The sequence below is a fragment of the Ipomoea triloba genome, chromosome 15 (genome assembly GCF_003576645.1).
Source record: "Ipomoea triloba cultivar NCNSP0323 chromosome 15, ASM357664v1".
NCBI lineage: Eukaryota > Viridiplantae > Streptophyta > Magnoliopsida > Solanales > Convolvulaceae > Ipomoea > Ipomoea triloba.
In genome coordinates, this window is record NC_044930.1 from 17195726 (window position 1) to 17220461 (window position 24736).

At 37.0% G+C, this 24736-nt stretch overlaps 2 protein-coding genes across 8 annotated transcripts; both read right to left on the reverse strand.

Annotated features, from left to right (window-relative positions):
- Positions 1 to 6050: 6050 nt before the first annotated feature.
- On the reverse strand, positions 6051 to 8689 carry LOC116006334. Of its 7 annotated transcripts, none has more exons than XR_004095113.1 (4): positions 8317 to 8689; positions 6866 to 6960; positions 6487 to 6615; positions 6051 to 6245 (listed from the first exon to the last, which is right to left on the reverse strand). XR_004095113.1 is itself a non-coding variant. In XM_031246665.1 (3 exons), the coding sequence occupies exons 1-3, from the start codon at positions 8606 to 8608 to the stop codon at positions 6191 to 6193; spliced, it is 447 nt and encodes a 148-aa protein (XP_031102525.1). In that variant the 5' UTR covers positions 8609 to 8689; the 3' UTR covers positions 6051 to 6190. The 7 variants fall into 7 exon arrangements, 2 of the variants coding, with proteins under 2 accessions (XP_031102525.1, XP_031102526.1); XR_004095114.1 differs by having other exon boundaries at positions 6405 to 6615; XR_004095116.1 differs by lacking the exon at positions 6487 to 6615.
- Positions 8690 to 12226: 3537 nt separating this feature from the next.
- LOC116005789 lies at positions 12227 to 13327 on the reverse strand. Its single transcript, XM_031246026.1, has one exon. The coding sequence runs from the start codon at positions 13325 to 13327 to the stop codon at positions 12227 to 12229; it is 1101 nt and encodes a 366-aa protein (XP_031101886.1).
- Positions 13328 to 24736: the final 11409 nt, after the last annotated feature.

Below are 24736 nucleotides of genomic sequence, written 5' to 3' on the forward strand. Positions count from 1 at the left end.
TGTATTGCAAGTTAACTCCCTAAATGTTTGTTTAACAGGTTGCTTATGGCGAATGTTTCAAAGTTTTCAACAATCCAAACATCACGTGCATTTCAACACAGAGACTGTGGATGTTGTTAGCAACCAAAAAGGGCAGATATCAGGGATTTTGGTCAGGAGGGTAGACACTCAAGGGGAATCTGTGCTAGTCTGCTAGAGGCAAAGGCGTTATTTTATGGATGCCAGCTGTACTGTTTTAGCATGAGGGGTTTAAGCTTTGAGGGAATAGTTGAACGGCGATGGAGCGGCAGAGAAAGCTTAAACCGGTACAGCTATGCTTGTGAAGCGGAGGAAGGCTAGCTATACTTTGGAGAGGTAGAGAAACCAGTGCCAATGGATGCCAGCTGTACTGTTTCGCCATTAATGGAGTCCGGGCTGCCCGAGAAGAGAGTAAAATTCCATTAATGTCCTCTAATTTAACGGACTTCAAACGCCTAACCATTAATGTACTGGTTAACATTTTCAAAGTTGAGGGCTTAATTGAGCAAAGAAAATTGTCGATGACCAAATTGGTAATTTCGCTATAGTCAAGGGACCATTTCGGTAATTAACTCTTAAAAATAAATAAAACTTATCAAATTATGTATTACTGTAATTCATTGATATTTTGCAATTGTATTGTTTGAGAGTTAAAGAATTGAAGAGATGCCAAAATCAAAATTACAAATTTGTTTGAAAATCAAAACTGGCAAAAAATTATTGGTCGCCTTCCGATCTTCGAACTTGCCCTTACATATGCTAAGGTTATGAATTTATACCAATTTATCTCCATGTCACCCTTCCCTAATCATACCTGAATTGCTCTAGCTAATTCTAATCACACTCAAATTACCCTGCCTAATTCTAATCATACTCAAATTAACCTAATTCGAATTGATCAGTTATAATGAAAATAATCAGTGTAGCTGTGTTTTATAGTAGTTTGATGTTGCAATAATGACTACGCATGTTGTACATTTATATGGGCACGCATAGGGGTGGAAATAGGCTAGGCCGAGCCGGGCTTTAGAAAATTAGGCCTGGGCCTGCGATGGAAATCTAAAGCCTGAGCTTGTATGTAGGCTTTTTTTTAGGCTCAAGCCTGAGCCTACAGTTGGCCTGGCCTGGCCTGAAGCCTTTTTAAAAGCATATTTAACATATAGGTCTTTAAAAAGGCTTCAAATATAGATCCTAAATAGGCTTTGAACCTATTTAAGACCTATATTTTAGAGTCTTTTAAAGTATACATGTAAAAAATTTACAAAAAATACCTAAGTTCATATTTCATAATGAATGACAAAACTATAAGTTCATATTTCATAATAAAATATCCAACACCACAAGTTTAATAAGTGAAAGTTCGTGATACAAAATTCAACAATACATTGTTTACTAATTACTAGTATTACTACAAATCTATAAATCTTGCAATTAATTACTAGTAGGCTCATATTACATTAGTATTACTACTTTACTAATTTCTAGTAAACTATAAACACTAAACAACTAGCAGAATTATTACTAGTCATTAATAACACTCATTATTAGCAATTCAACATAATAACAGTAGTAACTAGTAATATCTAACACTGTTTACTAATTAGTAAGTCGTATTTGGGATTTGGGTATTAGGAATTAGGGTTGTAGTTATGTATACAATATATATATATATATATATTGGGGTAAATATTAAATATAATATATAATATTGGGGTTAAAATATAAATATAAAAATATATTAGATATAAAATGTAATATATAATAATTAAATATTAAATATAAATATTATAATATATATATAAATAGGCTAGGCCTGCGGGCTTGTAGGCCGGACTTTTAAATATAGGCCTAGGCCTTTTTCATTAAATATGCTTTTAATTAGGCCTAAGCCTGGCCTTTTTACTAAATAGGCTAGGCCATACTAGGCCCTAAGTAGGCCAGGTCGTAGGCCCCTATGAAGGGGCCTGGCCTATTCCCACCCCTACGCCGCACGCATCATTGGATCAACGCCTGACGATAATTATTATGTCTCGTGTAATACTAAAATTATATGGTAAGATTTTCATAATTAAGGTATAATATTATTAAACGAAAATTATTAAAAATAATGTGTCAACAATACAAAATAAATTATACTTGTCTTAATAATTAATTTTAATATACCATGTACTAACTGACCGAAATTAATGTACCAAAATAATAATTATTAATTAACATAATTGCTTGATATAATTGTCTTACTTACACTTTTCTTTTAAAAAATCATACACACACACACACACATATTTGAACTAAGGTATAATGTTATTATAATTAAGGAATTAATTCTGTGTACTAACTGGCCAAAATTAATACACCAACATATTAATTATTTATTAAGATAATTGCCATATATAATTGTATTATTTACACTTTTCTTTTGAAAAATCATACATATTTATAATTATATATATACACACGCGCGCACACACACATGCACTAATGTATAATATTATTATAATTAAAGAATTATTTTTATGTACTAACTGGCAGAAATTAATGTACCAAAATAATAATAATAATTTATTAATATAATTGTATGATATAATTGTCTTACTTAAACTTTCCTTTTGTATTATTTAATTAATTGGGCGATACTTTTGCACTAATTTTATAATCAAATAAATGTACACTTTCATATATTAGAATTGTTTATAATTCCATATTTAATTTTATTATCCAAATATATAATAAAAATATTTTATCCATTCATCACACGTGTAATTTACTAGTATATATAATAACATAAGTGATTGTGAACTTTTCCTACCCAAACTCTGGGACAATTTAGGGTTAGGAACATTTTGTATTAGATTTTGATAATACCAAATAATAGGAGTTTAGACTCCTAATTATTTTATTTTCTAGAAGTTAGGACAAATATGCTCAACATTCGAATCATCCGAATGGTGCATCGAGTAGATAAACTTTATTCATCTGAATGGACACTCGAGAGGAAAGTCAAAACAACAACAAGTTGAAGAGTAACTCGAGTGGTTAACTCTCGAATGCAGATATCAACGATTCGAAGATCAACTCGAGGGTCATTTTCCGAATAGTCTGAGACAGAAGATCGAAGACGAAGATTCGAAGAGTAGAAGATAATCAAGACTGAAAGGTTGCATTGACCGAAAGGTAGAAGGGTTTACTTTTCGAAGTGTTGCATACCAAATGGTGAGATCAGCCATTCTATACCGAAGGGTCGCAAAGGTCAAAGATTAGGAAGGACTTACCTTTTGAGGGGTTAAGGGACGAATGCTAAGGTCAGCCATTTGTATCCGAGAGAACGTAAGGTTCGAGGCGTTAACCTAGTTAACCACTCGATACACTCTCTAAGCGCGCTTTAAGGATTCAATGGTTGGAAAATCTAACAACTCACCTACCCTCCGGATTACCCACTAGTCTCTACACACTAGTCACTTAGGCATTTTGAAAATAGTTTTCCCTCCAACAGAACTATTTTTCTACTTGCCTATAAATACCATCTTCTAAGTCAGAAGAATGAGCTGATCATTCTAATATTCTAAGTGCGAAAAAGGTTTCAAAGTTCAAGTGTTGTGATGTTGTGATGTGGTGATTAGTGTATAGTGAAAGAGAAGGGAAACCAAAAAGCGAAAAAACTACATCCAGTTTAAGGAGTCTTGTGCTACATCAAGTGTGAAGATCCAGATTTAATCAAGGCATGACATCCAGTTGGAGAAGAAAAAACTACTTTCTTCAACCTTTGTAACTCTACTCGAAGAAGTAGAAAGATGCGCAGTAAACTTGATATCTACTATTTTGTACAATAATTCACCCCTTATTTGAGTTGTTTTTATGCTTATTTTCTTTATCCTAGTGAAATTGAGAATTGTTTGTGTGTTATATTGTCACAAGGGTTAAATTATCCACAAGGAGCAGCAAAGGAAGAATTTTGTAATGTTTTGGATCAGTTTTGGAAGAAAAGGAAATTACCAAGGAAAAATAGGAAACAAGAATAAGAATTGGAAAAGAATTAGAAGTTGTCTCATGGGCCCAAACCCATTTATCTCCTATATATTCTACATATTCTCTACCATTTAAGGAGTTCCCAACCCTAGTTAGTTTTAGTTTATTTTTCCCTTCTCTTTATATTTCCCTGGCATAGTTTAGATTAGTTTTATATTAGATTATTTAATTTCAAGCTTAGAATCTCGGATTGAAGTTGGATTTGTTCTTCATCAGTAAAGTTCTCTTATTCCTTTATTTACTTTCTTCTCAGATTTCTTGCAATGTTTATGGTTATTTATTATTACTTTGTTTTGTTTACTTCTATGATGCATGAGTAGTTAGCTTTTGGGTTTGGATTAGGGTCCTATTGCTATTCTTGATGCTAGATTTGTGATTATTGCATAAAGGGAAATAATTGTTTACCTAGGGTTTATGTTTGAGTTGGATTATATTTTCCTCTTATTGATAATTGATGCGTAGCTTTTATTGATTTGTTTTAGAGAGGATTTAATCACAACGAAAGTTGGGTGAAAGACTCAGCCTAACCAATTTCAACCCAATTTTTCCTACTATGAGAATAGGGGTAATTTGGGGGCTTATAATGCTTTTGTGTTTAAGGTTATGATTGATGCATCACGAAAGTGGGGCAATCTTAGCCTAATTCTTGTTATTGATTACGAAAGTAGCTAACTTGAATTCTTGAGTGCATTGCCAATAAATCCCTTGGTTAATTGTTTTTCCCTAATTTTGAGATTGTTAGAGCATCAAGATTACAATATCCCTAATCTGACCCCACTCTTTTATCATATAGTTTATCCCTTATTTAATTTGCATTATTTTATTTCCATTCCTTAACCTTAGTTTGCTTGGATTCTAGTGAATTCTAATACTTTAGTGCCTAGAATTCTACATACCATACAAATACGTGCCATAGCCCCAATCCTCAGTGGAACGACATTTACACCCTCATTTTTACACTCACTATTTTACTCATCAAAACTCTGTAGGAGTTGAAAAACCTAATTGAGATTCACGTCCAGCTTTGTGGTCAAGCAGTAAATCTTGGTGGTTTTTGTACTAAAGAGATTAGTGCAAACATTCACGTGTTGTGAAGAAGAGTGGAGTATGCTTTGTCAACAGCTGAACCACTATAAAAACTCTCTCTCTCTCCCCTACTTTATCATTTCCTTTATAACAAAACCAAACCTAAAATTTTATCAAGCAAATTCAACGTGCAAAAAACATTAAAAAGGATTCATTTATAATTTCTATTGTGCATTCAAAACTTTGATTGAAACGTTAAGTTTACCTCTCAATTATGCTTAACTAATTGCAAAGAATTTTCAAGTTCCTATGAGTCTATTCACCCCCTCAAGACTCGTACTTAACCTCACAGGGACAACAAGTGGTATCAGAGCGATTGCCTTGATCGATACACTCTAAGTATACTTATGGTGATCTCATTTCAAACTCTAAAATCCATTTTTCTTTTTGCACATATTTTTATAAAATATATGGATCATCATCATTCTTCTAAGCATCTTATGTTTAATCTCTCAAAGTTTGATGATTAGAAGGTGTGTATGTAAGCGCACTTCTCGGCCCTACATGATGAAATGTGGGAGGTGATAACTGAAGGTCCAGTCAAAATCATGATGGTCAATGCCAACCAAGCGGTGCAAAGACCATATGCACCTGAATACGTTGAAAAACCAAGGCATTTATGGTCGCAGGAGGACCGTACCAGAAATAACTTGGACAATATCACAAAAGATATTTTGTTTAAGACGGTGGATGATACGTTTTTCCCTAAGATTTAGAAGTGTAAGTTTGCCAAAGAGATTTGGGATATCTTAATGCAAATAAGTGAAGGGGATGAGAAGGAGAAGGAGAACAAGCTAACAATTGTTATGAAGAAGTTCGAGGGCTTCAAGATGGTGGCTAATAGTGAATCGTTAAAATTTTAAAAAAAATCTATCCAATAATGATTTAATATCACATACTTGCTTTAAATTTGTAATATAGCACTTGAATAAAATAATTGTAAATATATTATATCAAAATATTCAAACTCAAACACAAATTTACAATAACAAAAGTATAGAAGCGTAATATTACATCGTTAGAAACAATACTAAATATATTAATAAACATAATCTAATAGCTACTCTAGGAGTATTAACTCTCTCTGCTGTCTCTTTATCACCGTATCTTGTGGGCTGCACAAAAAGTTAAACATCATATCCAAGCAGCATAGTAAGAAGGCAATAGCAATGTGGATAATAATGACTAATGAATGCGTGATATGAATATCATTACACAAATTGCACTAATATCCCATCAATTGGTTAGAACCGTCTTAGTCAGGATTTACATACCATAGGGCAATAAAATAAAATTAAAAGTTGAAGCTTGCTATGCATAAAAATAACGTCCTTAATTCTGAGGAATTTGTTATACTTGTTCTTGTACTCCTTCAGCCTTGTTTTGAGAAAGGATAATCAGTGCATGTACACCACCTATTGTAGCAATTTCCATGCTACATTTGTCATCCATTGCAAGGTTAGCTAGTGCACCAGCAGCTCGTTCCTGACAACAGGAAATCTATTATGTTTTTTTTTTGTTTTTTTTTTTTATCCAAGAGCAGATCTAGCAACTTCATTTGATCTATGGTTTAATTACTGCATAACATTAATGGCGTATAAAAAAACAGTATAGGTAGTTTAAAGAATGATGATGATGTTACATTCAAAAAGCAGTAAAACACACATATTAACTACTGTCAAGTAATTCTCTGTTTGACTTTTAGTCAACTTCAGCAAGTCTGATCTTGGAATACCTCAAGAAGGCCAAGCATTTAGTGCGTGAATTCCCACACATGTTCTCCATGGCATCTTTCAGTTCTAAAAGCTCAAAAGAAATTTTTCTGATTCCCTGCATAAATTAGATAGTTGATACATTACCCTGTGGAACCTGACCAAATAGAAAGGGAAATTTAGAGATACAAGGGACTGAAAGACTATTATTTGTTGTTTCCATTTTTCATTGGATAGGTAAAATATGGAGAACTTTTGTGCTTTAGTATAATCTCTAGAACTGAACAAAAGAGTTATACAGAGTAAAATTCAAAATGTTGAACACATTGAACTGCTAAGTGCACATTCTTCTGAATCAAGAAGTTAGAACACAATTAAGAAATGTAAAATCAAAGAGCTAAGCATGCATGCCTCTCCCTTGAATCTACCAAGAATTTAGGCATCAAATGAATGTTCTTTTTCTTCTTTTTAAGAATTTTTTTTCACTAAGAATAAGAAATTGTGGAGTTTACTGAAGATAATAAAAGAAAAGATTGTCAATGTGAATTTTCATTTCACTAAAGCAATAATTTTAAAAATGAAGATAAGAAAAGAAAAGTGTGTCATTTGCTTAGTATGAATGTATGATGAATATTTTAGTAAACACTGGGTGTAAACTTCAGCAACATATGTGAATATACACCTATATTCACTAAAATTCAACATGTCATCCTGTACTGTCTCATTCACTAAATATAGTGTTATCTTATATTCATGGGGCCATTAGCTTGGGCAAGGATTCTAAACTTAGCCAGCTAGAAATGAGAGGAATCATATAAAGCACAAAGGGAAGCCACTTTCAAATTTTATCACATCTTGAACATGATCACAGGATGTGCAATGGGGATCAAGTGAAATGCAAAGAACTAGAACCCAAAATTCAGCAAATAGCCCATGGCATATATCAAAAGCTAAAGTCCAAGGCTAATTCTTAGCAGTTGTGAAGTTTATTTCATGCTTTATCCTTCTAAAAATCCAAAGCTAAGAATTCCATCAGTAGCCACCCTAATTTCCACCATTACAATCATACTCATTCATTCACTCCATAATTAGCAGGTGCACCTGACCCCCATTTCAGTTGAGTGTCTAAGGATTCTTTTCATCCTAAATATGAAATAAATACTAAGCTCCTTCCTTCCAAAAATGCTCATTTTAGGATGCAGGGAAAGATATGCATACATAAACAATTTAAAATGATAAGCATAATGGCATGAACACAAGCTAGAGCTAAAAGCCTAAAATCTTATTTCTCCATAAAACAAACCCAAACGAAAGAGAACTCAGCTTGGAAAAAAATTAATAACAAAACAAAATAATACAGAGCAATAATGAAGAAAACTAGACAGAAAATGCAGCTTATTTGAATGAAATGGCAAGCAAGTAAAATTTTCAGTTCGCATTAGTAAATTATTCACTCATTTTAGGCTCACATTACTTGCTCTATGTATTCCAGATCTTTCATGCTTGGTTTTGAAAACAAAATTCCGAGCAGACGGTAGGTCGCGGAGCAGCCGGTGTTGGTCGGAGTCACGGAGGCGCAGAGCAGTCTGGACGCTGGTCAAGGTCGCCGGTGGAGGAGCGGTGTTGGTCGAGGTCGCCGTCGGCCACGTAGCTGGTCGAGTCTCAGCCCCAAGTTCGCACTTCGCAGTAGCCAGCAGAGGAAACAAAGGAAATTGGAGCTCGCCGGTCTGCACTTCGAAGAGAGAGAAAGAGGCGGATGGAATCATTGCCTCACCAGGACAAACTTTTAAAATGGATTCCGGAGAGGAAAGGAAAAATGAACCGGGTGAAAGCAGGAATTGCGGCTTCCAGCAAGCCGTGTTATCTTAAATTATAACACGGCTTGCTGGAAGCCATTTTATACAAATACAATTTTTTTTTTGTTTTTGTTGCAAGTAAATCATACTTATTTTTCTTCTTCCCCCATCTCCTATCAAGTAATGATTGGGCAAAATATGCTAAAATTATAGTCCCAATAATTAATTGTGATGTTTAATAAATTATAGGATGCATGATTAGATTGAAATTAATAATTTACACTACAAAAAAAAATCGCGAATCGCGACGGAAACTATTCCGTCGCAATATAGCGAGGGATATTGCGACGGAATAGTTTCCGTTGCAAATTAACGACGGAATTCGCGACGGAAATTAATTCCGTCGCTATTTTTGGCACAATGAGAAAATAAAACCCGCGAAACCTTGGCGGCAAAATATTCACGTCGGAATTTGCGATGGATGTAAGTCACATCGTCTATTTAGCGACGGAAATTAATTCCGTCGTGAAATAGCGACGGAAATGGCGATGGATTTTGTTCCGTCGCGGTAGGAAGCATTTTAATTGTGAATAGCTAAATATTGCGACGATTAACGACGGAATTGATTCCGTCGCAATTGTTTTTTAAAAATTTATTTCTCTACGGCGTCATTTTTTTTTATATACAGTAATCAAATCAAATAATTCATATTCATAATAATTAGAATTTAAAATCAAAATCCAAATCCAAATCTTGAGACTCCCCAACCCTAATTCGTTGAGACCAGCCGTCGCTCCCAGCCATCGCACCACCAACACCGCACAGCGCACCGCCGCCGACCACGACTGCACAGCGCACCGCCAGCACTGGTGGTGGTTCACGTCAGCAGCAGCGCATCGTCAACACACGCCCAGACCTCCGCAAAAGCCACCGTCACCAGTCCACCAGCACCGCCGAGGCCACCAGTCCTGCACTCCAACCCCGCCGAAGCCACCTTCACCACCACCGTACCCCCTCTCTCTCTCACCACCACCGCCGAAGCCACTAGTCCACCACCGACAAAGCCACCAGTACGCCCCTCTCTCTCTTCCTCTCTCAATTTTTTTAAAAACATTTCTCTCCATTTTTTTTAAATTTTTGCTATTCATTTTTTTCTTAATTAGTGACTAATCCTAGTGTTTAGTCCTAAGTATTCATTGGTAGTGTTCATTAATTTTAACTTCTTGTGATTGTTTGTTGTAGCAATTTGTTTTGCAAGCAAATCCTGTGCAGTAATTTCATACGGTATATTTTAATTTTGTTTTATTTTTATTTAGATTATTGAGTTTAGATTCATTTTAGATTAAGGTACGTGGTGATGTTTTAAAGCTGTACATAAACTGGTGTTGTACATAAACTAATGTTTTAAAGATTCACTAGAAGAAGGCATCTAGTGCGCTCTATATTTCGGAACACCAAGAAACAACATGTGTTGTACCTCTGAACTTGCTGTCTATGCTTGCTATATATATATATATATATTTGATATATTCATTACATTATTTTGGAGTGTGAAGTATGGATCTCTTAAAACTTGATGGATGCCCTTGATTATCTCTGATGCAAACAATTTTTAATCTTTTAACTTTAGTAACTAGCAATCTAGCATGCCAATCTCTTAACATCTAGACATGTGATAAAGGTGATTAATCATTCATGGAGGCATTCCCACTACGATTCAATGCTGAAGGTAGTTTTTGAGGATTGTAAGATGGGAATAGAAGTACTATTGACAGTTTATAAATGACTAAAATATTAGTGTATATGTCATTGCATTAATAACTAATATTTCTTTCCAAAACAGGGGAAGTGATAGTCCCTTATGAAGCCTTTCTGCTTGTTTCCCTGCAGATCAAAGAGCATCTTGGGTACAATTTCATTGGCTTGATCTTTGGACTTGTGAGTGACACTCATAAACAACTGGAAAAGGTAAATGGTTTCTCTTATTCTTTCCTTGAGGAGTTATAAGTTCTGGTAGTAAATATGAGTGACATTATAGTAAACGTAAACCAAGACTACTACCAACTGCTCAAGGTTTCAAGTGATCTCCATATTTACCCCCAATTGCAAGAGGGGATATGATGAAGATCTTAGAATTCTCAATGAGAAGTTGCAAAATACTAATGTAAGTTGTGTGCTTACTAATTAGTATATGAATGTATTGTGCTTATTTTCCTATTTTGATCACTTAATACACTGGCTTTACTTAACTATTTACATATATACACAAACATATATTATTGCAAAAATATTTTAATTTTCAGCCTAGACAGTTTATTGAAGATTGAATTTCATCTTATGATAATAGTTCTTCCCTAAACCATTTGAATGCAAGCAGAAATTATATGTATGTATGTGTAGAAACATTATAGGAGAGGTGGATGCTTGGTGAATATTTAGGTGGACTTATTTCTCATTGACTGTTACTTGGTTGGAATATTTCTGAATTTTATTGGCACTTGTTACTTTTGAGAACCATATCATCAAGGACTTTTCCTAATAAACAAAAAATATTGACCAGTTTAATTTCGAAGTTGATCAAGTTTAGTTATAAATGAAAGACATTGTTGATATAACTATTCATTCATTTGCTTCATATAGAGGATGCCGAGACTCGCGGTCTAAGGAATTCAGCTTAGAGTGTTGCATAGCATGTACTCATTATGAAAATCATCAGACACAATCTATTTGCAAGATCGAGTTCGTGGTTATTGGAGATTGATGGGTGTTGAAGAGAAACAAATGTGGATTGATGGCGGGAGAGTTGGTATTTCATCATCACCTCCATCCGAAACCAATTGATTTTAATGTAGATTGTTGTTTGTGAAGACTATTATGTTATTGTTTAGACTTGAATTGAGTATTATTACTTACTAAATGTGGATTGACAATGTATTATTACTTGAATTTAGAATTATGTTATATTTCCGAATTAATTGTGTTTTAGTATGTCATTCTAGTTTTATATTAATATATTTTAAAAGCTAATATTACTATTTAAAAATAATAATTATAATTTTTTTAAAAATAATTTAAAAATGCGACGGAATCGCGACAGAATATAAGCTTTGCGACGGAATATTTGTTGCACCAAATGCGACGAAAAGCAATTCCGTTGTCAAAATGTGACGGAATCGCGACGGAAAAAAATATGGCGACGGAATATTCGTTTCAAAATGGCGACGGAATTAGCATCGGAATAATTTCCGTTGCCAAAAATGCGACGGAATTGCGACAGAAAAAGTTCCGTTGCAAATTTGCGACGCCTTTTTCCGTCGCCAATTCCGTTGCTATATTTTGCGACGGAATTATTCCGTCGCGAACAAAAATATGACAAGCCGATAGACGACGGAACGAATTCCGTCGCGATTCGCGATTTTTCTTGTAGTGTTATAATACTAATGATTCATTAAGTAATGATTGACTAATTATTAATTATATTAAAAATTTGTTATTATATAATATAATATAATTTCATAAGTGATTAATAGTAAAAAGGTTAAAAAGATGAGATGTATTATATTACCATGGAAGATAGAACATTAGTTTTTATTGGTTATTCAAATTTGGACATTGTGTCGAAGTATGAGTACGAGCTAGACAGTAGTTACATCTCCTCCTAGTAGAAGTTCGAAAATCCATTTCATTTGGAAACCGACGTGTTTGTCGTTGTCCTGGATTATTTGGACGCCTGCCCAAAAGTGGTGGGATGCATGTGACTTGATTTGTGAACTGGATATCTGTGTCGAGTGGAAAGAAATCAGCTGCATAGCTCCTTTTGTAATTATCGATAGAGTACTCTTTTGCCACGAACGAGTCATATGATTCCCTTCGATATTTACATACTGCTATGACATGTGCACATGGTAATCCATCGGTCTTCCACTTTCCGCATTTACACGTACGGCTGCGCAAGTGAACTTCGACATAAGTTTCTGAACCTTGGGAAATGTTTCCTGACTGAAGAGCAACGACGTACAATCCATTTGCGTCATTAAATCGTTGAATGCTTGCATTGTACGACTGTTGTTCTCTTTTCTGCAACTCATTGCAAATATTTGTTGGCCAGTGCAACCCAGCAGCTTCCATCCTTTGCCCCGATGTACGTTTGTCGGCAAACATTGTGCTTAACTTGTGGAAAGTAAGCCTTGCTATTGCCGTGACCAGTAGCATTCGACAACCCTTTAGAGAATTATTAAATGATTCAAATGAATTAGTTGTCATTATGCCATACCGGTGACCACCATCGTGAGATAATGTCCACGCTTCGGGCTCGATTGCAGACAAATAATTGTGGGCGTCTGGCCAGTATTGTTGTATGCTTTGCATTGACGAATAGAATTTGTTTTTAGTAACGGCAGTACCTGCTTCCCATACTAAGCCCTTCAGTCTGCTGTTTTTGAACCTGGTCATCACATTACTTCGAATGTGTCTTAGGCAAAAACGGCGCTTGACCCGACTGCTTTGTAATTCAGGTAACTTATTATATGCAACATCTATCCCGGCATGTCTATCCGAAATGATACAAATTGAAGGAAGATCGGAAAAGACATGTCTTGCTAGCCGTTTGAGAAACCACGTCCAACTGGCTCCGTTTTCAGAATCTACAATTGAGTACGCCAGTGGATAAATTTCCTTATTAGCGTTCATGCCGACCGCTAATAAGAGATGACCTTTGTATTTGCCGTACATGTGTGTACCGTCAATGGCAATAACAGGTATGCAAAACCGAAACCTTCAATTGCGGGCTTGAAAGCCCAGAATGCATATAAGAAATGCCCATACACCGGACCCGCTTCGGATGGATTGAATTTTATATCAACAATCGTACCCGGATTAGCTATCTTCAACAAGTTCAAGAATATCGGGAGCTCAGTGTACGATTGGTCAAACTTCCCATAGATGTTCTCAACGCACTTTTGACGCGCATACCATCCTTTTTTGTACGTAATGTCCAACCCGTACTGCTGTTTCACATCAACTTGGATGTGTTTTATTTTGTATTCTGGGTTGGCACCGACTTTTTGATAAATCAAATCGGCTATTAGTGCACTTGTGCACATTTTCTCCGGCCCACCCTGGTCGAAATCATTTCTGCATGTGTGGGGCTCTCTGAACTTCGTAATAATCCATTCGTCTGTCACCCCTCTCAGTTTTTTTGCAGACAGTGTCCAAGGACATGGTTGTTGTGTATTATTAGAATTACAGCACACAACACGCCACGACTTCGGTTTTTTGTAAGCAGAACAAAATCCCCTTCTTTGCGCGATAATGTACATCTGAAGTGCAGTTTTGAGTTGTTGGAAAGAAGTGAAAACTATCCCGATCCTAAGCTCATTTGTTGACGGGTCGTAAGAGATCACTTCTTCATCGTCCTGTTCTAAATAACCGGTAGTAAATGATACCGGAGCGTGATAGTAAGGAATTTTAGAATCAGGAACTCCTTGGCGTCGACTTCGATCATTTTCCAAAGTGTCGTGTGTTTCTTCAAATGATTCGAAGTCCATGGAGAATTGACCATTAGCATTTTCCCCATCCGAACTATCAGAGGCTTGTGACAGTATCGGTTCTTGTTCTGAATCCGTACTGTCATATGTTTGTACGGGTTGCGATGTTGATTGTATTGCTGTTGGCAATGATGTCGCAGCAACAGATGGTTCTCCGTAGTGAAATTGTTGTTGTTCAATGTTTGGACCAAAATTACTGAAATCAACATATGGTTCGTATGTTGCATTCATTATTAGCCTAACATAAACATGTAGATCATCAACTGCGAAAGTTTGCTGAACAAAATATTGCCACTCTTCTGGTGTATGAATATGGTAAGGAGTATGTGTCATACCCATTGGATTTGCGAATACCAATCTTCCAATAATCTCTATGTTGGTGTCAGGAGTGACACCCATTGCATGTCGTATCAAAATAATGACAAAATCATATTCAATATGCACATGAAGTGGAATAACCGTATGTGCAGGAATTGAGTATGATAGTTGTGGTGACATAAATAGCTGAGAAATTTGACCACCAAAGAATACAAATAGTATTATCGTGTTGACCAGCCATGTTGGATGTTGAAGTGGAGAAAACTGTAATGGAGTTTGAATTTGTATTTGGTTAACTTGTGAGATAGCAAATTTTGTGTGTGTTGCGTTTAAGGTATTTTATAACCCGTCAAGAATCTCACTACTAGCTCCTACAGATGTGAAAATACGCGAAATGACTAATGCATCAGTGTTTTTTTAATAGAACACGCGAAATGACCAATGCATACCTATTTAGATTCGACTGTGAAATGGCTAATGCATCATAACCCGTCAGGAATCTCACTACTAGCTCCTACAGATGTGAAAATACGCGAAATGACTAATGCATCCGTGTTTTTTTAATAGAACACGCGAAATGACTAATGCATCAGTGTTTTTAATTTCATCCGAACACACGAAATGACTAATATATAAAACCAAGACTTTTCAGAGATTCTATTTCGATCAGGAATCTCTGAAAAGAAAAAATGACTATTGATTCATTGCTGTGGATTGCTGAAGGAATGAGGAAATGACTATTGATTCACACTATAAAAAAATAAATAGAGTTAATGTTGATACGGATTTGCAGAGATGCGCCTGGGACAAAAAAAATAAAAAAAGGTAAACACGGCTCCCTAGGAGCCGTGTTATGCAGAAAATAAATAAAACACGGCTCCTAAGGAGCCGTGTTATGGGAAAATAAATAAATAAAACATGGCTCCCTAGGAGCCATGTTATATTTAAAAAAAAATTAAAATTCAACCGCACTGCTTATATCTCAATATCTCACTATTTTCTTTCCCAACAAAATAACTAACTAATAATAAGAAAGTTGTTGTCAAATAATATTATTAATAATTATCTTATACAAAACTCGTGTTATCCCGCATCAATCACAATTTACTATTTAATTTTTAAAAATATTATTTCATTTAACAACGGGGTGATTAGTGGTGATGTCCATGCTGTGTACCAGTCCCACAAGTCGTTGGATAGCGCGTTCTCGTTGATTTTCGTTGCACTTGTTGAACCGGCTGAGACAAAAAGTCATCCGTGGTTGGCACTTCAGCTCGCTCCCAAATTTGATCATTCCTATCACCTTGTGCGGAGGACTCTCCCCGTCGGAATTCCTGTATTGGATGGTCAGAAGGCATGACATTGTATGAAGGACGAGCTTCAAAATTTGGGATGTGAGGTTGGGCATATTGATAAGACGACCCTTGTTGTGTTGGATTGTACACTACACTCGCCGGGGTCGCATAATTGGGATACTGGAATGATGATGGAGCGAATTGAACATGCCCAAACTGAGGGTAAGGTGAGTACTCCCCATACTGAGAATACGATGTAGGAAGTTGACTGCTAGTAGCACCTTCGCTGCTATACAAATTTCTACTACTGTGGCCACCATGTGAACTACTACTAACATTGTACGAGCCATCATCTTCATCACCATCCCCCATCATAACGGGTAGCAGGTTGTCTCTCCTATCGTCATCCTAATCATCCTCTTCTGAAGAAGCCTCACGTGCCCCTGCATTTGCCTCTGCCTGCACGACTGGGTGAATTGCACGCATTCTCCTGCCACCTGGTTGACCAGCACGCCCCCTTCTATGCTCCCTTTCTCGCCGTAAATCCCTACGGCGACCTCGATACGCTTCATCTGGGTTAGGGTTAGTGTTAAGAATCTCATCCTCGATGTGATGCAAATATGCAAACGGGGTCCCCGCCACAAGCTGCTCCATCCTTTGGGTAACCTCTTCAAGGGCTACGTCGTTGTTTTCTTCAGGATTATCAAGGGAGCGTCTCCCTCTACGACTCAAGCGGTGCACCTCAAGGACCTATGACACCAAAATATATTACACATGCATTATTAACATAATAATCATAAAGGTATGACTTTTTTAAAAAAATAATACTTACAAATTCATTAAAAGTGCCGGACTGCTTTAGATCTGGTTTTGGGGGCTATATATATGCCCTTTATAGGTCTTTTAGATAAGTTCCCCACAGCCCCAATAAACTTTAGATCTGGTTTTTTTCTCCAATTTCTTCCCCTTTGGGGAGGAAGACAAATCCTCCTTAGATTAGATTTAGCTTAGTGTAGAAGATGAAGATCTTGTAGATCTAAAGCTTTCCTTAGGTAATACTCTTCTTTTAATATAAAGTTTGGATCTTTACTTTATTGCTTTGTTTCTTTTGTTGATTTAATGCTTTCTATGTTAGAGTAGAGTAGTTTGGGTGTGTGTGCCCTTGTTAATCTATGGATTGATGCTTAGAATTTATCTTATGATCTTGATATTTGTGGGAGTATGATTGATGATTGTATGGATGATGTTATTCAATCTTTGCTTCTATTTCCGGCCGGGATAGTTAGTGAACTGAGTGGAAGTGAGAGAATGCGCGATAGCGGCCTCTCACGAGCCCAACTCATCTATATCTCCGCTCTTAATCCGAAAGAATGAGATCCGAGAGGAGTGGTAGGCAAGGTGTTCGATAAAATGCCTCAACCGAATGAGGATTGAGAGTCTGAGTGAGACGCCACTCGGTACTAATACCGTGACTCCCTAGATCAATCCCGAAACCCAATTCCAAGTTACCTAAGATAATCAATCCTTTGGCTTAACTTTGGCATGCACCCTTTCTTTTACCTTTTGTATTTTCTATTTCCTTTTACCTTTCAAACCTTTACCCAACCAACCATGAACAAACCTTCTCCCTATGATTCTTGTAACTCTTACCTTTCAACCTCATAAATGCCAACATACATTCGGTTCCCATTCGCCATCCTTGAGAGACACGACACTCGGGGAGTCTTGACTCTTCGTTTTATCACCTTCCGTACCACATTCACCCTCACCACCATACACACAACATCAAAATGGCGCCGTTGCCGGGGATGGCAAACGGTCCTTGAGTTTTGTTGACATCTTTGAAGTAGATTTGTAAGAGTTCTTGAATTTCTTTCTTTTTGTTTATATTGTTTTCTTATTTTTGTTACTTGTTTGAGAAGTGAGCTTATATTGCCTTGTATATCTTGTGCTCACTTGCAACTACTTTTAGTTGCAAATATTGTTGTTGGCTAAGCTTTGTGCAGGAATTTTTGTTGAAAAGTCATTTGTAAGCTTGCCAAAGAGTGCTCAAATGAATCCTCATGGTTATCCACACCATGGAGGACCATCCTATAGAAATACTCCACCCCAACCATATCCCTATTACCCCTATTCCACTTATACTTACCCTCCACCAACATACCACTACCCACCTCCATACCCTTACCCATTTCCACATCACCATTTACCACCTCCATATCACTATCCATTTCATACACAAAATCATCAACCACACCCATATGAAACACCACCTCCACCTTTCCAAGAAAATTACCCTTCACAATCACCCAATTTTCAAGAAATTGACTCATTAAGCTCCAAGGAAATATCCCGAAACATAGAGAGTAAGCTTGCGCAAATAATGAGAACAATCGACCCAAGCTATACTCCCGAGTCAAATTCATTCCCCAATTCCCACCTAAACACCCACTACCCACCTCCATCACAAACTCACCAAGAAAACAATACTACCCATTTCTTTGAAACACCATCTTCTTTCCCATATAATACCCATACCAATCCTTTTAATTCTATCCCACCGGCCACCGGCGAAATTGAAATTCTAAAAGCAAAAATAGAAGCATTCACGAGGATGGCCAAGAAGGATACGACTAAACTAAAAGCCGAAATCAAGAGCGAATTAAAAGACTATCTCGCTACCCTCCGGGAGGAAGGACTTCCACTAGAAGAGGTTGAAATGAAGATGTTGTCTATGATGGAGGAGCTTATGAAAATGAATGAGCCCCGAGCCAACTCCGCCATCATAGATGACATCCCCACTTTGGAAGCCCATCCAAGGATTGTACAAGGGGTTGATAAAGAGCAAGATGCTAGCAAAGAGGTGGATGTTGAAGAGAACGTAGATTGTTATGCCCCGGTGCTTGAAGAAGTTCCAACCTTCGAATTGGAAAATCAAAAGGAGGTAGAGATGGAGAGTGAGGATGATGACATTGAGACGGTGTGGGAAGATGAAGAGCCAACATGTGGTAAAATTCCTAATCCTTCTTGCGCTAATATTCTTGAAAATCATTGTGCTCTTGTTGAAAACACCCTTGACACTTGTCTAGATGACTCCCTTTGCATTAATATTTCCATCGCATGTGATTATGATTGCTTTAAATTTCGGGAGGATGATTCCATGAAAAAATTTGATGTATTGACTTATGACTATAAGGATTCTCTTTTGTTTAAATATGAATATGATTGCTTTAACTTTTTGGAAGATGAATCCTTTGTCTTGGGTGAAAATGAATTGATGAGTGAGGGGGATGATGCTTCGTTTTACTCATGTGAGAGTGAGAGTAATTTTTGGGAAGATGAGAGAAAGGAGTGTGAGGAAGGGATGATAGAAAATGATGAGATTTTCTCGTTTGATCTTATGGAAAAAGTTGAGTGGAGAGACTTGACCACATTAGAAAATGAAAATGGGAGTGAGGAGATATGGTACGAAACAAATGAAAAAATCTTTAGGGGGAGAAGAGAGGATGAGGAAAAAGAAGTAAACACCATCCTAGAAGAGTTAAGGAGGGTGTTTGGTGCTAAAATTCTTCCAATCTTGCATGTTATTCTTCCTTTATTTTTGTGGGAGTTCAAGGATGTTTCCCATCTTGGGACATTCCTTGAAGCAAAAGTTCACGGGACGCTTGGTAAGGTCCCAAAATCTGTGTGCTTCGAAGGATAGAACACACAACGTCTGGTCAGGAGACGTTAAACCATGGCGCACTTGGGAGGCAATCTCAACGTTATCCTTATATTAGAACTTTATTTCTTGTTTACTCTTTCTTTCTTTTTTTTCGTTTATTAGTAAATTTTTTTTTTTTAGAATAGCCTTGCTTGAGTTAACAATGCAGGTGATTTTGGGGCTAAGCCATGACAAATGAGCTAAACTGGATCAAACATGGAAGGCAAAAGCCAGGAGACAAAGAAGGTGATCAGCACTGCTGACCACGCCTGCTCACATGCGTGGTGACAGGCGTGGAATCTTTCCAGTGCTGACCCACGAGGACCACCACGCGTGTGAGTCACGTGGACAGGTCCTGGACAGATTTTCGTGCATTATTTTCTTTTCATCCAATTTTTATGAGTCTCCAAGGTCTGGCCGTGCCAAGAATCATCTCCTATTTTGATTTACATATCTTTCTTATTGCTTTGTTTTAAGTTACTTACCTTGTTTTAGGATTTATGCTTTCATTATAAATAAAATAACTTCCGCCAGGCCATTGCACGTCAATTGGTTGTCTTCTTGTGCTAACATTGTTTCATGTAGCTTGGAGAACGAATGCAAAAGAGATGTTAGAAGCTTAAAGTGTGGAAATGAAGGGATGCTTACTTGGTTGTAAACCTCTTATCCCTTTTACTTTTTCATGCCTCGTTTTTCAATTCTAAAGTGTGAAAATTGAATTGTTATACGTGTTCCTTGCATACTTGATAAGCACATGCTATTTTGCACCCATAGAATGCTATATTGTTGATACCCCACACCCTCGGAAACACTTCTAAAGTGTGGAAAGGGTTTGATTGATTTTGAATGACCGTGCTCCTTTGTTCCACTTGATTTTCATGGCAACATCGAGGACGATGTTTGTTTTAAAGTGTGGAAAGGATGCACATTGTGCTTAAAATGTCTTGTTTGCTTGATTGATTTATTGGTCTTGTCTTATGGGTGTGTTTTATCTTTGGAGAGTGTGTCATTGTTCACATTATCTAGGGAGAATGTTAATCATATGCCAAAAATAAAATTTTTTCTCTTTGAATATCCATGGGAAGTACCCCTTCTTTGACCAAATGAGCTTTAAATTCTTGAATGCTTGCATGATATTCACCTCTTATTTTCCTTAGACCTTAGTCAATGATCTCTCGAAGTGGGAGTGTGCACCCCTTAATTTTAGAAAGATAAGTGAAAGCGAAGCCCGGAATTGAACTAATCTTGGTAGGGCATGGGGCAAAAGGTGAGCCTAATAGTGAGCTTAGAGTGAAAAATCCCTTAATCCCAAGAAAAAGGCATGAGGGGTTGTATGGAGAAACAGTAGAAAAGGCAAAAGGCCAATCCTAGAGATAAAAATTGAGGAAAGCCATCTCGCTAGGTTGTGTTCAACCATAGTCTTCATAAAAAGCAAAAGCTATACCTGGAGTCGGTTGTCCACATAAAATGCTCCTAGGAGATGAGAAAATAGAGCGGAGGTGAGCCGCTTCGCTAGGATTCGGGCACCCATTGCACTGTCTTCGAAAAAGCATGGAGCTCCATGTGAAGTCGGGTCGCCTGATGACGTTATCCTAGGAAGTGAGAAAATAGAGTGATCGCCCAAGCCATGGCGATGAGCGATCCATGTCCCTACCCTCACTTATTTTACGCGTTGGGCTTTGGCGTCTAGTTGAAAAGTATTGGTTGAGGTGTGCACATCGTTCCCACTAGGGGGCTCGGCTTGAAGGCCTTTGTAAAATTTGAGGTGAATCTAATTTGGATTGCATGCTTGGTTGAATGAAGGGTGTGTGTGTTGCATTGTCCAAATGAGACCATAGGGGTTTTGCTTCGTTTGTATATTCTTAGAGTGTATGGCATGTGGTTACCATTCTGTGTAGATAATGTGCGTTATTTCACCCACTCCGTTGTTACACCCTAGAGATGATAGACCGATTAATTGATTGAGTAACACAGCTACCTTTGGCACTTAAATGATTAGCGTTTAATTGTGAATTGCTTGAGGACAAGCAAAGTTAAAGTGTGGAAAATTTGATAAGTGCCAAAAGTAGCCATATTTTAGGGGTCATTTAGGTGTAAAATATGCTATAATAGATGTCCATTAGGCCTAGAAACATGCTAAGATAAGGTAATTTCATTGCATATAGGTCTAGGGACTAATCTTGTGTGTTTTTATATAATTTGCACAATTTTTGCACTTCGTAGGGCATTCCGGCGACACTTCAGTAAAACGGACGTAACCGGAGCTAGGAATGTCCAAATGAGGCGAGACAGGTGGCTATGGAACCGTATCGACGAGAGCTACAACATAGAAGAAGACAGAAGTAGCAAACTTCACCATGCACGCTCACACGCGTGTGAGCGGCGTGGTTGCTTACTGGTTCGCTCCCACGCACGCTCACACGCGTGTGAGCCGCGTGGACGCGACACAGCGCGGAAATTATTAGGGCGAAATTTTGGGGGCTATATATATGCCCTTTATAGGTCTTTTAGATAAGTTCCCCACAACCCCAATAAACTTTAGATCTGGTTTTCTTCTCCAATTTCTTCCCCTTTGGGGAGGAAGACAAATCCTCCTTAGATTAGATTTAGCTTAGTGTAGAAGAAGACAAATCCTCCTTAGATTAGATTTAGCTTAGTGTAGAAGATGACAAATCCTCCTTAGATTAGATTTAGCTTAGTGTAGAAGATGAAGATCTTGTAGATCCAAAGATTTAGCTTAGTGTAGAAGATGAAGATCTTGTAGATCCAAAGCTTTCCTTAGGTAATAAAGATGAAGATCTTGTAGATCCAAAGCTTTCCTTAGGTAATAATCTTCTTTTAATATAAAGTTTGGATCTTTACTTTATTGCTTTGTTTCTTTTGTTGATTTAATGCTTTCTATGTTAGAGTAGAGTAGTTTGGGTGTGTGTGCCCTTGTTAATCTATGGATTGATGCTTAGAATTTATCTTATGATCTTGATATTTGTGGGAGTATGATTGATGATTGTATGGATGATGTTATTCAATCTTTGCTTCTATTTCCGGCCGGGATAGTTAGTGAACTGAGTAGAAGTGAGAGAGTGCGCGATAGCGGCCTCTCACGAGCCCAACTCATCTATATCTCCGCTCTTAATCCGAAAGGATGAGATCCGAGAGGAGTGGTAGGCAAGGTGTTCGATAAAATGCCTCAACCGAATGAGGATTGAGAGTCTGAGTGTGACGCCACTCGGTACTAATACCGTGACTCCCTAGATCAATCCCGAAACCCAATTCCAAGTTACCTACGATAATCAATCCTTTGGCTTAACTTTGGCATGCACCCTTTCTTTTACCTTTTGTATTTTCTATTTCCTTTTACCTTTCAAACCTTTACCCAACCAACTATGAACAAACATTCTCCCTATGATTCTTGTAACTCTTACCTTTCAACCTCATAAATGCCAACATAAATTCGGTTCGCATTCGCCATCCTTGAGAGACACGACACTCGGGGAGTCTTGACTCTTCGTTTTATCACCTTCCGTACTACATTCACCCTCACCACCATACACACAACATCAACCAAATTTAAAGTTGTTAACGTATTTACTACAACTAACCTCGCACCGAGTGGCATATCACCTAATTGCTCGACAGGCAAAACGCCTTCTGGCCTGACCATGGGCAACCGCTCCCATGCCCATAGTTGAAGTAAAACCATGCATCCACAAACCGTTGAAGCATGGTAATTAGCGCCTCGTCACAACGCCCTATATAAATATGCTAGTACCGCCGAGCCCCAACTATAATTACCACAACTCTCAAAATCTCGCAAGAAATGTAATAAATATAATTTTACATCTCTTTTTGTTGTTTCGGAGAAAAAAAAATCCTCCTACCAAATGAAAAAGATAAAGCCGTGTTGCTATTTGCACCTCTTCAACTGTGCTCTCGTCTGTTAACTCGGGCAGATTCGGTATTGCTGCTGACATAATTTTACTCCCTTTAATTGATTCTAAACCGGGAGTAAATCCTAAGAGCTCTGTACAAAGAGCTTGCCAATATTATGCTGGAGCCCGATCAAACCCGGTAACAGGTAACCCGTCCACTTTCAGACTAAATAACACTTCAACGTCTTGAAGTGTTATGCCCACCTCACCAAAGGGCATATGAAATGCGTGAACCTCGGGTCGCCACCGCTCTAAAAGAGCGAAAATAAGTCCATGGTCCACCAAAATGTGCGTCACGTGAGAAACCCCATACAAGCCTGCCTGGCGCATGTACTCCACCGTCCTAGGATCACGGGCCTCTCGGTCGTCCCGTGTAACAATATCATAGCGAGCAACTTTTACCACAGCATCAAAGTTTGGATCCTCCCACACTGATCTGGATCTGTGCGTCTCTTGGCACACTAGCACTGATGCGTTAATCGGTCCAGGATGATATGCGGGGGCCTGTCTTGCCATATCTCTAAAACAAATATTTATTTAATTAATCAACCATTACAAATCAATATTAATCGGGTCCTTTTTTGCAAAATATCTAAGATTTGTATTTTATTAGGAAACTCTTTTATTACTATATGGATTAATATTATAATACAACTCTTATAATATAATAATATGGATTAATATCTAAGATTTGCATTGTATTTCATTAGGAAACTTTTTTTTGCAAAATATTCCAGTAAACAACTCTGATTTTTTTTTTATCCTTCAATGTAACCATTATATTTTAATATGTCAACTATATAAATATAAACAAAATAATCCTATTATTATACTACCTAATCGGACTACATTATTATAATAATAATAATAATAATAATAATAATAATAATAATTATTATTATTATTATTATTATTATTATTATTATTATTATTATTATTATTATTACGAATCCAACAACTACTACAACTATTATTATTAATAATTATTATAACTAATCTAATTTAGATCTTTTCAGTTAGATAGTTCATCTCTCCACTACGAACATCATTCTAATCCCTAACAAAGGCAAAAACATCATTCTAATCCCATTCTTTCTCTTCTAATTTATTTTCTTTTTTTTTAATCATAAATAAACTTCTGGGTAATGAAAAAATGGGATATTTTTTTCATCTTTTTCAGAATCATGTTAAATTCATTGGAAAACTACATCTGAAAGATACATGTCTGAAACCCTCTTCAGTCTGCATAATAAACACCATAGTACTATATATCATCTTAGTCAACTAAACCTGCGACCCTAAGACTT

Coding starts and splice junctions, on each gene's coding strand:
- LOC116006334 (XM_031246665.1), bottom strand. CDS start 8,608: ATGATTCCATCCGCCTCTTTCTCTCTCTTCGAAGTGCAGACCGGCGAG. Junction 6,961..8,311: donor GAATACATAGAGCAAGTAAT/GTGAGCCTAAAA, acceptor TAATTTATGCAG/GGAATCAGAAAAATTTCTTT. Junction 6,246..6,865: donor AAATGCTTGGCCTTCTTGAG/GTATTCCAAGAT, acceptor CTTTTTGTGCAG/CCCACAAGATACGGTGATAA.
- LOC116005789 (XM_031246026.1), bottom strand. CDS start 13,327: ATGAACGCTAATAAGGAAATTTATCCACTGGCGTACTCAATTGTAGAT.